We start from the raw sequence: 17,187 nt of genomic DNA, 5'->3' as shown, positions 1-17,187 counted from the left end.
CTCGAAGTTTGGTAGAAGTCACTTTTAAGACAGTCTTACCCCAACTTATGATGTAACTGCATTTATAATATTTACAATAAAATTGCTTATTGCTTTTGAAATTGCTCTTTGAATGGCCGGTTTATAATAACTCTAGTATGAGGCAATTATCTCCGAGAATTATTAGGAAGTTCTTCCCTAACCCTTTTAAACATTCCAATAGAAGGAATATATAACCATACATGACTTGCATCTTTTGGTGGTTATGGGCTAAAATGTGAGGAGAAATTAGAGGTAGAACAGTTGCAGGAGATGACAGTCTGGCTATAGGTTCAACAGCATGTCAAATACCATTTTTGGATAAGAGAAAAGGCCAAAGAGCTCTAGGTTGCATTGGTGGGCAAACTCACCACAGTGTTTTCCTGAAATAGAAAAGGGAATTTGTAAAGTTGAGTGACGCATCGGACATAAAGATAGCCAGAAGTGTCCTGTAGTTGACCAGGTGGCAGAAAACAGCATCCGCATGTGGCACAAGGATATGAAACAAGGATGTGGAGGTGGCACTCGTCACCAGTGGCTGTTTTGAACAAGATGGATACAAAATCCTGGTTCTGCTGAGTGGCCTGCACAAGTTAGAACTACAAAATTATGGTATTTTGAGGGAAAAGATACATAATAATTAGATTTGTGAATCAAAAAGGGGCACTCACCTAGACTGCCCCCAACAGACTCCTGATTCTCAACTACATGAATGTATTTCCCAGACTACCAAGGAGGAAAGGCATATCCTGGAAAATGGCTGCAATTTCAACCTCTAAAATAGACATTTAACAGACATGGACATGTATGAAGGAAGATAAAGGAAACAAAGAGGGAGAAGAAAATAAGGTACTACCAGTATCTGAAAGAGTTGAGTTGAAAGGTATGGTGAAGACTTCTGAGGTTACTTGGCATAAAACTCAGAAGTACAGGAAGGTGGTAGAGCAGGTACAAACTAGACGACAAAAACAAAGATTTGTATAGAAGGTTCCAATGGGTGTGACCCCAACACCTTCATGTCTTAAGGCCTGGAGAAATGTCAGGGGCATTACCCCAGCAAAGATACTGGGTTTGGAGACCTAAACTAAGGCTGAGACTGGTTAGTGACCCTTCTAAGTTTGACCTAGGTGACAGAATGGGCAGGAGGAAGGGACAGGTACAGGTATGGAGGTGGTTTACCTTGAATATCTCAGGCCTACAGTCTCCCAGTGATGGAAAAAGTAGGGCAGTTTTTGGATGTAATCTTGATTTTGATAAACATGTGTAAAAAGGAGTTGTGTGCTTGACTAAATAATGAATAATAATGTGTCTTAAATTACACTTCTGTGTATCCTGGGGAGCTTCTATAAAGCAAAGAATTTTTTAAAAGGTAGATTCTTGAGTGCGATCTTCAGTGCAGCAACATCTGGGAATCTGTTAAATATGCAAATTTAGATTCCACTTACTAAAACTTACTATAATAAAAATTCTCACGGTAGGTCCAGCAATCTGTTTTAACAAGTGTTTGGGGGCTACTAAAACATGACAGCGTAATAATCATGGCTTTAAGGCAATGGATAGAAAGTTTCAACTCTATCTTGACATTGTTGTCTATTTTGACATTTGCTATACTAGTCTTCAGTATTATTCTTTAGTAATAATATCCTTATTAAGCAGGAGAGGAGAGCCCAAGACAGTGTGTTGTAGCAGTGAGGTTGAGGACTGCCTCAACTGCCTGGATTTGATTCTTGGCTATTAAGGTCTTGAATACCTTTATCTCTTTAACTTTTTTTTTTCTCTTCTCTTTTTTTTCTAGAGGGGAAAGGGAGAGAGAGGAGAGAAGGAAGAGAGAAGAAAGAGGGGAGAGAGAGGAGGGGAGGGAGAGAGAAGGGAGAGGGGGAGAGAGAAGAGAGGGGAAAGGGAGAGAGAAGGGAGAGGGGGAGAGAAGGGGAGAGAGAAGAGAGAGGAAAGGGAGAGAGAGGAAAGAAGGGAGAGAGAAGAAAGGGGAGAGAGAGGAGGGGAGGGAGAGAGAAGGGAGAGAGAAGAGAGGGGAAAGGGAGAGAGGAGAGAAGGGAGAGAGAAGAAAGAGGGGAGAGAGAGGAGGGGAGGGAGAGAAGAGAAGGGAGAGAGAGGAGAGAAGGGAGAGGGGGAGAGAAGGGAGAGCATCTCTTTAACTTTTATAAGGGGAGTGACTTACCTTGAAAGACTACCAGAAGGATGAACTGAAAATCAGCTTAGCACTGGAAGTACTCAATTAAACTGGTTACTGTCATTAAAGAGAACTCAGAAACTCATCACCTCGTGAAATCAGCTCAAACAAAGCTGTTATTATAAAAATGCATGTAACCTTCTTTTCCCTCAGTTTTGGGGCCATACTCGGTGATACTCATGGGTTATTCTGGCCCTAAACACAACAATTACTTCTGGTAGTAATTTCCATATAGCACGGGGGGGAGGGGCATATGGAATGCCAGAGATCAAATGTGGGTCAGCTAAAGGCAAGACAAATGTCCTACCTGCTATCATCTGTCCAGTCCCAATTTTTTTTTTTTTTGGTTCTAGTTTCTCAAATTTCACTTTCCAAGCTCCACTGAAATTGCCTTCTGCTCCTTACAGGGTTGAAACTGGTGTCTAAGCTGAATTCTATTCAGAGATATGTTTTGCTGGCTGCAGACACTAAGGTGCCCACCCACTGTCAAGGAGGCGCTCAACATCTGACTGCACCTTATCTTGGGAGTGAATGGAAGGGCATAGTATTGGTTCTTCAAGGTTGTGAAGACAGAATGTGAAGGATAATTCCTTCTCAGACCCCTCTTTCCTTCTATCTCAAAGCCCCAGCTACAGACCTTCCTCTGGGTGCAGCAAGATAGATCCAAGAAGAAATGGTTTCTGAAGTTAAAAATATGAGCACACATTTCAGATAGCACTTCCAATTCTACCTTTTCTTCAGCAGACTAGAAATTCCAAATGGTCAGAAGTTCATTTTATTCTTTCCTGTGTCCCTACATCATAAACAGTGTTTGGCACTTCATAGTTAAAATACTTCTGGATAGATGGGCATTTGCTAAATGAATAATTATCATTACAAGCTTACTCTTTACCAAGACTTGGGAGCATGTACTGCTGGGTCCCATTATTTACAGCACCGCTCAGTCTGAAAATAATGTTAAGGTAGTATTTTTCCACCAAGTGAATGGCACAGGGTTTCTTAAGTTTATGTAGATAGAGATCAGCTGAAGACCATTCAGAGAGACATGGATATCTGAAGGTATAAATACCAGTCATCACCATTGGCTTCTCCCATTGTCTCCTTGGTAAATCACAGCACACTTTAAGCAGAACTGGAGCCATTTTCTAGGAGTCTTATCCACAAACACCTTTGTAGGGTCAGAAAGCCCAGCTATCCCAGGCCATTTCAAAGGTTCAATGTAGTCTGCAGGGGCTTTGGTGGTGTTAGGGTGGTAGGTCAGGAGTTTTGTTAATCCAGATGTTCTGACACCCTCTGTGCCACTATATATGGTTTGAAGGGAATAGACTGAGGAAATATTTATTTGTATAAAATCAGTAAGGCAGAAATACCACCCCATTTTCTCTCCTGAACACAAATGCCCTTCAGGTCTCTCTGTCTCTCTCTCTCCCTCCCTCCCTCTCTCCCCCCCTCTTCCCTCCAAAATCCTTTGATTATTTCTACTTGTCCAAAATCTTTCTTTTCATACTTTCTACTGTAAACTAATTCCTAATCCTGCTCTGGAGAGAAAGAAAGCCACACTCAGTGTTTATAGGACTTATCTAGAAAACACCACATAAGTTAACTACTAATGTCTGAAATTGAATCTGTCAAGAATTACAACTGTAGCCTAAGTGAACATGGATAAGTTTTGTAATAATTATTGCTGTTCATTATCTTAAGCTTGCATCAGTTACTAATAGAAATATCTTGTACTTGTGGATTTATTATAGTTGCTAACAGTGGAGGAGTGTTTATCCTTCAGAACAATGTTGGCCTTCCCAAAAGGCCCTGGTGCAAAAGGCAAGTGTTCTATTGCCTCAAGTAGCCTTCAAGTAGCTCACAACAGGTCAAGCCCTTTACCACACTGTAAAAAAAAAAAAAAGAGTACCTTTTGATTCTATTAATTTAGGATTCCACTTTGAGGAGAATATACAAGTGAGTAATGAAGATTTGCTGAAGAAAAAATTCTTCAGTAGGACTTTGCAATCACATCCAATGTAGGTAATCAATGAAAGTTAAGTCAGGTGCTTTCGTTAATATAAAATCTTTTTTTTTTTTTGGGGGGGGGCACACCTGGCGTTGCTCAGGGGTTACTCCTGGCTGTCTGCTCAGAAATAGCTCCTGGCAGGCACGGGGGACCATATGGGACACTGGGATTTGTTTTTTTTTTTTTTTAATTTATTTAAACACCTTAATTACATACATGATTGTGTTTGGGTTTCAGTCATGTAAAGAACACCACCCATCACCAGTGCAACATTCCCATCACCAATGTCTCAAGTCTCCCTCCTCCCCACCCGACCCCCGCCTGTACTCTAGACAGGCTCTCCATTTTCCTCATACATTCTCGTTAGTAGGACAGTTCAAAATGTAGTTATTTCCCTAACTAAACTCATCACTATTTGTGGTGAGCTTCCTGAGGGACACTGGGATTTGAACCAAACACCTTTGGTCCTGGATCGGCTGCTTGCAAGGCAAACGCCGCTGTGCTCTCTCTCCGGGCCCAATATAAAATCTTACATTAGACTGGCTTATAAAAAAAGCCTGAAAACGGGACTGGAGAGATAGCATGGGGATAGGTCATTTGCCTGGCATGCAGAAGGATGGTGGTTCGAATACTGGCATCCCATATGGTCCCCCTGAGCCTGCCAGGAGTGATTTCTGAGCGGAGTCAGGAGTAACTCCTGAGCACTGCTGGGTGTGACCCAAAAACCAAAAAAAAAAAAAAAAAAAAAGAATTCTGAACACACTCTAAGGATATCCAAAGAATTCAGAATGCAGGTCTAGAATTAGAACCAGAATCAGCAAGTCCTCAAGGCCACCAAGGCAGCTATTTAAACCTATTTGCTTTCATGTCTCCGAATTTCTACTTAGAAAAGTCTCTGCTTATACATGTAACATTCATAGTCCTGACAAACCTAATCAGGTAGGTGGGAACAGGGAGAAAGCAAAGTAGTCACTGAAGACAAACCTGAATGCCTACTCCTGCAGGACAGTCATTATGCATCAGGCAGGCAGGTCCCCCCCTTCTCTACAGTGCTATTTAGAGAGGTCAACCGCTTCTTTGTGCTTTGCTAACAGTACTTAGTCTAGTTTGTCATTTGCTGCAATTTAGAGTGACTTTTCATCTCGAAATTTCTATTTAATTAAGTCAAAGTTCCAGTACTACAAATTACTTACATTTTATAAAGATGTAGTATACTTGGAACCCAAGTAAAAAGAGCTACAAAATTTGTTCCCTGCTTTCTTGCTTGCTTTTCATTGGTTTGGCTGACATTTTCTTCTTTTTTTTTCCCTCCCGTCCTCCCTCGCACCCCCAATCCCCGCGGGGGGGGGGGGGGGGCGGGGAGAGGGGGTGAGCAGCACAAAATGGTTCAAGGATTGAATCCTGGGTCTTACACAAAGAAGGCATATGTGAGTCATATTCTCTATTATCTTTTGAATGACTGAACTAATGTCAACAACATGAAAAGATGGAGATTCAGCTGAATCTATAAATTTATAAACATACAAGTGTAATATCTAAAATAGAGGATCATATTTTGTGGGCATAAGTATAGAGCCAGTAATACAGACAGGGCTCAATGTCAGATGAATCCAGTTCTAATTTTAAAATAAGTAAAAGATTTACTTTAGATCAAATATTAAATTGATTAATAATTCAGGTCATACTGCTGCTGTGTTCCACTGCAGGTGGGAGAGGAAACACTGCCCAAATCTCAAGCTTGCTTTTTTAAACCTTCCAGCTACTGAAAGCTTCATAGTAGAAGCACAAAATGTATTCAAAGCAGAGACTGCACACTATATTAACTGAAAGCATTAGTTTAAATAGCCTAGATTCTCATAAGTATTGTTAATCCAAAACATGCAGAGGGAAGATTACCCCAAACCATAGTTTATTCTATAACTTTACTATTGCTTTTTGTTAAAGATAAAGTGAAACAGATGAAAAAGTTAGGCTTAAAGAACAAAATGAGTTATTGACAGCAAGTTTACCTAATAAAAATTCAGATCTATGACATATGCTCCAAACACAAGTGTAAATACAGTAGTGGCTCATGGTCTGGGTTTTTGTAAAACAAGTGGAAATATAGGAAATATCAACACATTTCAAAAGAAGAGCTATAAATGCCCTGAAAGCAGAAATTTGACACAATTTAAAATATAATTTATATATATATTTTTAAATCAAACACAATTAAATAGAATATGGTTTAAGTACATGAATACTTTGCTTTAGAAGAATAACAGAGGTGGTACATAGTACCAAAAACTTATACATAGCCGTTTGCTTCTGTTGATGAAACAGTGTGCCTCTAGACAATCAAATATCGCAATGAAATAAATTCTCTATTCATTCAAGACTTTCAAGGAGAGGTGATTAATAATTATATTTATATAATATATATATATATGTCTTTTGTGTTTTTGTTTTTTTTTTTTGCAAAGTCTGAGCAAAAGCAGTAACACCTAAGAGAATGATTGCTCTTTCTCCTGTCATGTGAGGGAGCATTGGCACCGCCAAGCCAGTAAAGTGTGCTTGCCACAGGACAGCCACCGACAGCTGCAAGATCCAGACCTAAAAGTCAACTTAAAAAAATGCAGTGAAGGTGTCTCCTACTGTTCTCAAGACAGAAAATGGGCTGTCAATGCACACTTCCTAGCTCACAGAAAAGAATGGGGAAATGGTCTTTCCCCCCACTACTATCCCTATCATCTACCTTAAAAAAAAAAAGTAAAACCCAGGAATGAACATATTGCTCAGAGCACTAAAGGAAAGAACTGGAGTGATATTATCATTTACTTCTTTCCAAACGTCTTCTAAAGCAAAAATTTAGTCATTTGGAGTGCTAAATTCCAAAAGATTTAGTCTTAATGCTCAATGTAAAGTAGAATCATTCTTTTGTTGCAGGGGAGAGATTAAGTATACTACACCTCAGGAGAAGTTTAAGTATGAAAACTATATTGTTGCCAAAGGGAAGGACAATATCATGATACTGATCTGTGATCTGTTAGCTATCTTCCATATTAATGTCTGTTAAGGTGAACTGCAAGTAGCCTTTTCTTGACCCAAACAAAACAAAACAAAACACCAGCTAGCACCACATAGCCACATCTAGCTGCCTGGTTCTCAGAGGAGCTGACTCAGCTGTTTTAAGAGTCAAAGCAAAGCACCTCTGGCATCTGTTTAATTACAATGTTAGGGGTGGGTTATAGCTACAGAATGTGCATTAAATATCAACCATATGTTAACCTGCCTTCCAGTCTGTGGTCCCTGTCTATTCCAGTGGACTAAAACACTCTCACAAATGGGTTATTGCCATTGGAAAATGATTAAATCTCTAATAATGTAAACAATGCCACTTTGTCTCTGCATGACTTTCATTGTGTGAACATATGCAGCAATTATGTCTACATGTCACTCTGCTTACGGTGGAAGTCTAGGATTGTCTGCCATTCTTTCTTGGGAGCAGTGATATATCAGTGAAAAGAATTACAGTGCTTGTTGGCTGTTCTGAAGTTTCCAACCAAAGGAAAAAAGTTCTCTTATTTTTAAAAGTAGATTTTCTTTACGTCAGGTCTTGAGTCATAGCTGAAAAAAAGAAAAAAAAAGGTAAGGTTATTTCTATAACCAGTTACATGATCATTAGAGATTAAGGAAGAAGGGAACCAATACTCACTATTTACTATATTTATGGGTTCATAAAAGTAGAATTTGACTACAAAAGTGTAAAAAAATTTTTTTAAGTATTTTCATCTACATATTAATGATTAGAAACTTAAAGATGTTAAGCAACTTGATCTAAAGTTACATAACAAGGACTTGCATCAAGGCATGTTATTATCTTTCTTTTGGCAATAAAATAAAGTATCCTTATGACAGAATATTCTACTTGTAGGAATTAACCCTATAGTATACTAATAAGTGAGCAAAGACAAACTTTCATTAAAGATTTGTAACAAGAAAAAAAAATGCAACAACCCAAAAGACCATCCACAGGGATTAAATACAGATATAAGTGTAATATGGACTGCTCTAATGCCTTAAGAAAGGAGCTGGGGAAACAGGATAGGGGGATACATGCAACCTGGGTTCAGTTCTCCTTACCATACATGCCTGAGCAGTAGCTTCTTCAGGCCTTAAAACAAGTTATCTGGCCAAGTTGACTGATTATTGTTAGAAGTGGTCCCCTATGCAAATGCTTGCAACCCACCCCAATCCTTACCCCCAAAGAAATAAAGAATTGTGATCTTTGATTTTGTTTTGTTTTGGGGGCCACATAACCCCCACATAGGGGTTACTCCTGGCTATGTGCTTAGAAATTGCTCCTGGCTTGGTGGACCATATGGGACGCTGGGGGATCAAACCACGGTCCATCCTAGCCTAGTGCAAGGAAGGCAGATGTCTTACTGCTTGTGCCACTGCTCTGGCCCCCCAAATTGAATTTCTATGGTTAAGTCCCATTTGACTCAATATTGGGAAGACATAAACACATAAAGACAAGGTCAATATTAATACTGAGATGAAACATATGACTCTAAAATATTTCAGTAATACCGATAGGTAGTTTAGTCTAAATGTCCAACTACTGGTGTGTGTATATATATTTTTTTTTTGGGGGGGCCACACCCATTTGACGCTCAGGCGTTACTCCTGGCTATGCACTCAGAAATCGCCCCTGGCTTGGGGGGATCATATGGGACGCTGGGGAATCGAACCACTGTCCGTCCTACGCTAGCGCTTGCAAGGCAGACACCTTACCTCTAGCGCCACCTTCCCGGCCCCACTACTGGTATATTTTATAGAGAAATACAGAACATGAATTCAAAGATGTAAGAATTCTTATGTTCACAGAACCATGGACTGAGAATAAGTATTTAATTTCCTCTTTTTCTTTGTTCTTTTTGTTTGTTTTGGGGTTCTACCTGGCTCTATGCTCAGAAATTGCTCCAGGCAGGCTCGGGGAACCATATGGGATGCTGGGATTCAAACCATCGTCCTTGTACATGCAAGGCAAATGCCTTACCTCCATGCTATCTCTCCAGCCCCTTTTTCTTTGTTCTTTGAGCCACACCCAGTAGTGCTCAGTGCTTATTCCTAGTACCACCAGAAGTGATTTCTGTGTGCAGAACCAGGAGTTATCCTAAACACTGCCAGGTGTGTGACAGCGACCCCCCCTCCATAGTCCTTGGCACCTCATGGCCCCCCAGGTACCACAAAGAGCAACCCTTGAGCACCAAGGCAGGAGTAGCCCTTAAACATCATTGTTTGTGGGGCCGGAGAGATAGCATGGAGGTAAGGCGTTTGCCTTTCATGCAGGAGGTCATCGGTTCGAATCCCGGCGCCCCATATGGTCCCCTGTGCCTGCCAGGAGCAATTTCTGAGCCTGGAGCCAGGAATAACCCCTGAGCACTGCCAGGTGTGACCCAAAAACCAAAAACCAAAAACCAAAAAAAAAAAAAAAAAAAAAAAAACATCATTGTTTGTGGCCACAAAACACACACCAAACCATCATCCTTACATAGAATGTATGTAAAGTCTACAAAGCCAAACAGTTTTTATAAAAATTAACTCACTGAAAGTTTTAAGATTAAATTAAACTCTGGTAATCATAAAATAAAAAGTTGGCAAGAATAATGCTAAACCTAAATTTAAGTCCTCCAGAGAAAATATTTACATAGCATTTATTTGACAAAAGGCTAATAAAAATTCACAAAACCAAACAATAAAAAATGACAACAAATAACCTCCATAAAAACTGTGTAGGAGCACTATGATAATATGGGGAATGATCACTCTGGACAAAAACTTCTAAAAGAAGGTAGAATGAAATGTATGATACCCCTTCAATAGCAGTATTGCAAACCATCATACCTAAAAGGAAAAAAGAAGTGTCAGTCACAGAGGCACATTGAGGGGCAGGAGGGAAAATAAGAACATTGGTGGAGGAAGTGGACACTGGCTAAGGAATGGGTACTCGAACACTGTACGACTAAAATTCAATCATGTACAACTTTGTATCTTATGATGATTCAATAAATTAAAATACATATTTTTAGGGGCTGGAGAGATAGCATGGAGGTAAGGTCATCGGTTTGAATCCTGGCAATCCATATGGTCCCCCGAGCCTGCCAGGAGCGATTTCTGAGCATGAAGCCAGGAGTAATTCCTGAGTGCTGCCGGGTGTGACCCCAAAACCAAAAACCAAAAACAAACATATTTTTAGTCGAGTAGAAGTAGGGACTAGAGGTAGTACAGTGTTAAGGTACTTCCTTACATGCCACCAACCTACATTCAATCTCCAGCAGCCCCTAAGTCTGCCAGGACTAATCGCTGAGGACAACTGAGTGTGGCAGCAAACCAAAATAGAGTTGATCAAGAATGGTCTTAAGGTGCACTGAACACTGCTTGTGAGCACCCCAAACTCACATGAGAGAAATGACAAAAAAACTGGGTAGAAGAACCCAAAGAAATAGCTCATTAGAAAAGACATAACTGTGCAGAGAGATAAGAATAAATGTAAGTGAATGCTTTGCATGCAAGAGACCTGAGTTCTATCCCTGGCATTATATGGTGTCCACCCTCTTCCCCAACACAGTAAGATGTAATCCAAAACTTGGAAAAATAAAATTGATTACATTCAAGGGCCAAAGAGAAAATACAGTAAGCAGGGCACCTGCCTTGTACATAACTGATCTGTGGTTAAGTTCCAGGCACCATATATGGTCCCCTGAGCACTGTCAAGTGTGGCCCCAAATAAAATATAATTCATAATAAACACTCAATTTACTTGTTCCTAAAGAATGTATAAAAAAGGGGCCCGGAGAGATAGCACAGTGGCGTTTGCCTTGCAAGCAGCCGCCGATCCAGCACCAAAGGTGGTTGGTTCGAATCCCGGTGTCCCATATGGTCCCCTGTGCCTGCCAGGAGCTATTTCTGAGCAGACAGTCAGGAGTAACCCCTGAGCACTGCTGGGTGTGGCCCAAAAACCAAAAAAAAAAAAAAAAAAAAAAAAAAAAAAAGAATGTATAAAAAAGGGGAGAGACAGTATAGGGGTTAAATATCTAGGCAGTAACTACATGGTCTCACAATCAGAGTCCTAGAGCCCTCAGAAGATTGTTGTCTTTCCATGTTCCCCCACCCCGAAAGCCCAAAGACCTGACCTACGTCACAATCTTGGCCTCTAATACAGAACTGAGGGCCTGGTTGGCCAAGTTTTCAAGAATGGCCCTGTAGTGCACTGAACATTCCCTGTGAGCACTCCCCAAACTCACTTGAATAAGAATATGAATCAGATTTTAGAAAATTTAGCTAATCCAAAATACGGAAATGAAGTGTTTTAAAACCAAAGCAGGGGCCGGGCGGTGGCGCTAAAGGTAAGGTGCCTGCCTTGCCTGCGCTAGCCTTGGACGGACCGAGGTTCGATCCCCCGGTGTCCCATATGGTCCCCCAAGCCAGGAGCAACTTCTGAGCGCATAGCCAGGAGTAACCCCTGAGCATTACTGGGTGTGGCCCAAAAACCAAAAAAAAAAAAAAAAAAAAAAAAAAAAAAAAAAAAAAAAAAACCAAAGCAGACTTAGGGGCTCCTGGGGATTGAATGCAGGTTGGTGGCATGCACAGTGGTTTGAATCCCAGCATTCCATATGGTCCCCCGAGCCTGCCAGGAGTGATTTCTAAGTGTAGAGCCAGGAATAATCCCTAAGCGCCTCCGGGTGTGACCCAAAAACCCAAAAACCCAAACAAAAATAAAAACATAGAGGACCCCGATTCACCTAGCATCCCATATGATCCCCAAGCCTGGAGTGATTCCTGAGCACAGAGACAGGAATAAACCATAAGCAAGCATACCAGGTGTGGCCCAAAAACAAACGCAAGACTAAAGTTAGAGAAAATAGTAACCTTTCAGTGGTCATCCTGCAAGACTCAGAAGCTCCAATGCCTCTGATAATAAACTAAAGTGTGGTGTGCAAAATGATTTGTGTAGGGTTGGACTATACTACTGGTGCTCAGGGATCATCTTGGCAGTGTTCAAGGGATCATATGTGTTGCTGGGGATAAGGCCAGTCAGCTGCTTGCCTTACTCATTGTACTATTTCTCCCACTTGAAGAGTACTTAAGAAGACTATTTAAAAAAACAGATCTGAGGGTGGGGGGAATAAAAAAAAAAAAACAGATCTACAGTTGTTGTCTTGTAATTCTTTTTTTTTTTTGGTTTTTGGGCCACACCTGGCGGTGCTTAGGGGTTACTCCTGGCTATCTGCTCAGAAATAGCTCCTGGCAGGCACAGGGGACCATATGGGATGCCGGGATTCGAACCAACCAAATTCCTGGGTCGACTGCTTGCAAGGCAAATGCCGCTGTGCTATCTCTCTGGCCCCATACTGTAATTCTTAGTCAGATGACAGTCCCTGTCTAAACTGTAGATCTGTTTTTAAACTCAATGCCAGGAGAAAATCCTGCTATTTTTGCTTTGGACAGAATAAAATGAAGGGTCCTTGTGCTACGCATGAACCAGTACAAAGACACAGTAGAGAAAATAGAGGAGTTAAGGAGGGAAATCAAGGGAAAACAGAGGAATTGAGAATGATACTGAGACTGGACCCAGGCCAAGCACATTTCAACGTGGGCGCCATACTGATCTGCAGCCACCAGAACCTGAACTCACTCCTTCAGAAGAGCCCACTAAAGGCACTTCAACGAAGGGTGAGCTGAACCCACCAACGAAGGGGGAAGTCAGAGTTGTCAGGCCTCTCCATTCCTCTCCTCACACATCTCCTAGTCAACGACCCCCAGCACAACACGTAGAAACACCACACTTCAAATGTGACAGTGGGGCAACAACACAGGCCTCGACCATGCATAGAGAATGAAGACGGCAGCTCTGATGACCCAAAAAGTGCCGGCCACTTATATTGCATCTCAAAAAAGGGCATTAGAAAAATATGGAGGATCCTCATAGAACTCAAAGAAAGCATAGAATGCCGGACGTGGTGGCGCGCACCTGTAGTCCCAGCTACTCAGGAGGCTGAGGCCGGAGGATTGCTTGAGTCCAGGAGATCTGGGCTGCAGTGCACTATGCCGATTGGGTGTCTGCACTAAGTTTGGCATCAATATGGTGACCCCCCGGGAGCGGGGGACCTCCAGGTTGCCTAAGGAGGGGTGAACCAGCCCAGGTCGGAAACGGAGCAGGTCAAAGCTACCGTGCTGATCAGTAGTGGGATCGAGCCTATGAATAGCCACTGCACTCCAGCCTGGGCAACATAGCGAGACCCTGTCTCTTAAAAAAAAACAAAAACAAAAACAGTATAGAATGAACTGAACAAACCACAAATAACAATTAAGACGATAAGAAAGTAGAAATAAAAAAACTCCAGACTGAAATAATGGGACTGAAAAACTTGTTAGGCGAAATAAAAAACTCACTGGAAAGCCTCTCCAACAGTAAAAGCAAGCTGAGGACAGAATCAGTGAGCTGGAAGATGAGATGCATAACAACTCCATACAACAGAAGAGATTAGAAAAGAGCCTCAAAACAATCAATCAAGGGGCTGGAGTGGTAGGGTGTTTGTCTTAGACGAAGAAGGATGGTAGTTCAAATCCCAGCATCCCATATGGTCCCCTGAGCCTGCCAGGAGCGATTTCTGAGTGCAGAGCCAGGAGTAAGGCCTGAGCGCTGCTGCTGGGTGTTACCCAAAAACAACAACAACAAAAAGCAAAAAAAACCAACAACAGCAAAAAAAGATCAGACAATGCAAAAAATCCTCAAAGTATACAAACAAGGAGGGGGGAAATGAAGAGTTCCAGGACCAAACTAGTCATATAAACACTGAGTGGAAATAAAAAATAATCAGACTCAAACACCAAACCCAAAGTCAATGACAACAGAATCAATACACAATCTACAACAAGCTATACACAGATGGAAGCAGTTACACTAGCAGTGGGGTGGGGGGGGGGAAATGAGGGAGATAAGGGATGCATGCTGGGATCAAGGGTGGAGGGAGGATAACACTGGTGGTGGGAAGGCCCCTGATTCATTGTCACTATGTACTTTAAATATTACTGTGAAAGATTCGTAATTCACTTTGGTCACAATAAAAATCATTTAAAAAAAAAAGTATATGGACAGACAAAAATAGAAGTCTTTGATAAACTCAACAGAAACAATAGAAAAATTATTGGAGTCCCAAAGACCCAGGAAGAAAATCCCCATGAAGAATCAATAGTCAAGGACATTGCAGAGAAACTTCCAGAGCTAAAAACTGCAGGTAACCAAATCCTGCATGACAAAGAGTACCAGCTAAAAGAGATCTGAAACAAAGTATCCAAAGACACAGCTTAGTCACAATGATGAATCCCACATAGAAATAGAATACTGAAAGAAGCAAGATCAAAAAGGGAAAATTAGGGCCGGAGAGATGGCATGGAGGTAAGGCGTTTGCCTTTCATGCAGAAGGTCATCGGTTCGAATCCCGGCGTCCCATATGGTCCCCCGTGCCTGTCGGGAGCAATTTCTGAGCATGGAGCCAGGAGTGGCCCCTGAGCACTGCTGGGTGTGACCCAAAAACCACAAAAAAAAAAAAAAAAAAAAGGGAAAATTAAAAAAAAAGGGGGGAGGGGATACATTCAAAGGAACTTCCTTAAGATTTACAGCAGATCTGTGACAAGAAATCCTCAAACACAAAAGCAGTGGTGGGGGACCGGAGAGATAGCATGGAGGTAAGGCATTTGCCTTTCATGCAGGAGGTCATCAGTTCGAATCCCGGTATCCCATTTGGTCCCCCGTGCCTGCCAGGAGCAATTTCTGAGCCTGGAACCAGGAATAACCCCTGAGCACTGCCGGGTGGTGTGACCCAAAAACCACAAAAAAAAAGAAAAAAAAAGCAGTGGTGGGATATAGCGACAAAACTCAACAAAATGAAAGCTTTGCCTAGAATACTTCACAGAGCCCGACTCACTTTCAGGTTTGAAGGAAGCATATGTAGTTTCAGGCATAAACAGCTGCTCAGAAACTTTACTCAAAACCAGCCTTAAAAGACAAACTGAAAGGTCTATTGTAAGACAAGACAGATCAAGAAACACCAACTCCTATATAAAGATGACACTAAATTCTATGACAATGATCTCTCTCAATGTCAATAGACTAAATGCACCATTTAAAAGATATGGAATGGCAATATAGATTAAGAAGCTGAATCCAACATTCTGCTGCCTACAAGAAATACAATGAATAGTCAAAAAGAAAAAAAAAAGACTCAAAATTATAGGTTGGAGGACAATCATCCAAGCAAACAACTCCCTTTAAAAAAGCTGAAGTGGGGGCTAAAGAGATAGAATGGAAGTAGGGCATTTGCCTTGCATGCAGAAAGATGGTGGTTGAATCCCGGCATCACAAACCTGCCAGGAGCGATTTCTGAGCGTAGAGACAGGATGTGACCCAAAAACCAAAAACCAAAAAAAAAAAAAAAAAAAAGCTGAAGTGGCATTTAAATATCAGGTGACACAAACTTTAGACTTAAAAAAGTTATAAGGGACAATAATGGACAATTTGTAATAATCAATAATCAAGTACAACAGGAAATCACATTTCTAAACATATATGTACCCAATGAGGGACCAGCAAAATATTTAAAACAATTGTTGACAAATCTGAAATAAGACATCAATAGCAATACAATAATAGTGGAAAACCTTAATACTGCCTGTCACTCCTTGATAGGTCAACCAGGCTGAAACCTAATAATATACTAGCTATGAAAGGAGAAATGGAAGAAAGTGGTCTAATATATGTATGTAGGGCACTCTACCCCTAGAAAACTGGATACACAGTCTTCTCTAATACACATGGGTCATTCTCCAGGTTAGAGCATATGCTGGCCCATAAAACATATCTCCATAAAATCAAGAGGATAAAAATTGTACGAACTACCTTCTCAGATCATAATGTACTGAAATTTGAAGTAAACTATAAACAGACACAAAGGTAAAATTTTAACACCTGAAAATTAAATGGATCACTATTGAAGAACCAATGGATCAGAATGAAATCAAAGCGGAAATGAAGATTCCTGGAAACAAATATGAATAAAGACACAAATTATCAGAATTTGTGGGCCACTGCAAAAGCGGTACTAAGAGAAAAATTTATAGCTTTGCAAGCACACATAGGAAGAAGGGGCCTACATAAATAACTTAATCACACAGCTTACAAAATTAGAAAGTGATCAACAAAAAGAAATAAAAATAGGTAGGCAAAGAAAATAGAAAGCTTAGAGCAGAAATTAATGAAGTGGATATCAAAAAACAATCTGAAAGATCAATGAAAGCAAAAATTGGTTCTTAAAAAATAAACAAGATTGATAAACCACTAGCAAAACTCACAAAGAAATGGAGAGAAATTTAATAAACTGAATTAGAAATGAAAAGGGGGAGATCACTACAGTTACTATAGAAATTCAAAGAGTAATCAAAAACTACTTTGAGAAACTCTATACCACAAAACAAGAGAACCTGGAAGAAATGGATACATTCTTAGATTTTTATAATCTACTTTTGAACCAGGATGATACAGCATATCTAAACAGGCCCATGACTATTGAGGAAAATAAATGATAATCAAAAGTCTTCCCAGAAACAAAATTCCAGCCAAAGATAAATTCACAAACAAATTCTTTCAAACCTTCCAAGAATACCTTCTACCAATCCTTCCAGGCTCTTCCAAAAAAACTGAAGAAACAGAAACATTCTTAAAATAGTTTTTACAAAGCTAATATCACCCTGAAACCAAAAGCAGACATAGATGCTACCAAAAAAACCCCAAACCTACGGACCAATATCCCTGATGAACATAGATACAAAAATCTTCAACAAAATCTAGCAAATAGGATCCAATGTCTCATACACCATAATCAAGTAGGTCTCATTTCAGATGCAAAGATGCTTTAACATATACATATCA

The 17,187-nt window shown here is 40.6% G+C and overlaps 1 protein-coding gene across 1 annotated transcript in view; it reads right to left on the bottom strand.

The window, feature by feature from the left end:
* Positions 1-7,188: 7,188 nt before the first annotated feature.
* Positions 7,189-17,187, bottom strand: part of AKAP10 (A-kinase anchoring protein 10) — a 79,761-nt gene continuing 69,762 nt past the window's right edge. Inside the window, exon 15 of the mRNA XM_049776851.1 lies at positions 7,189-7,820. Within this exon, the coding sequence (XP_049632808.1) occupies positions 7,815-7,820 (6 nt within the window). The 3' untranslated portion in view covers positions 7,189-7,814. The remainder of the gene's footprint in view (positions 7,821-17,187) is intronic.

Source organism: Suncus etruscus, chromosome 7, assembly GCF_024139225.1.
Source record: "Suncus etruscus isolate mSunEtr1 chromosome 7, mSunEtr1.pri.cur, whole genome shotgun sequence".
Lineage (NCBI taxonomy): Eukaryota > Metazoa > Chordata > Mammalia > Eulipotyphla > Soricidae > Suncus > Suncus etruscus.
Note: the sequence above shows the minus strand (reverse complement) of the source record. Positions and strands in the feature narration are given on the sequence as shown.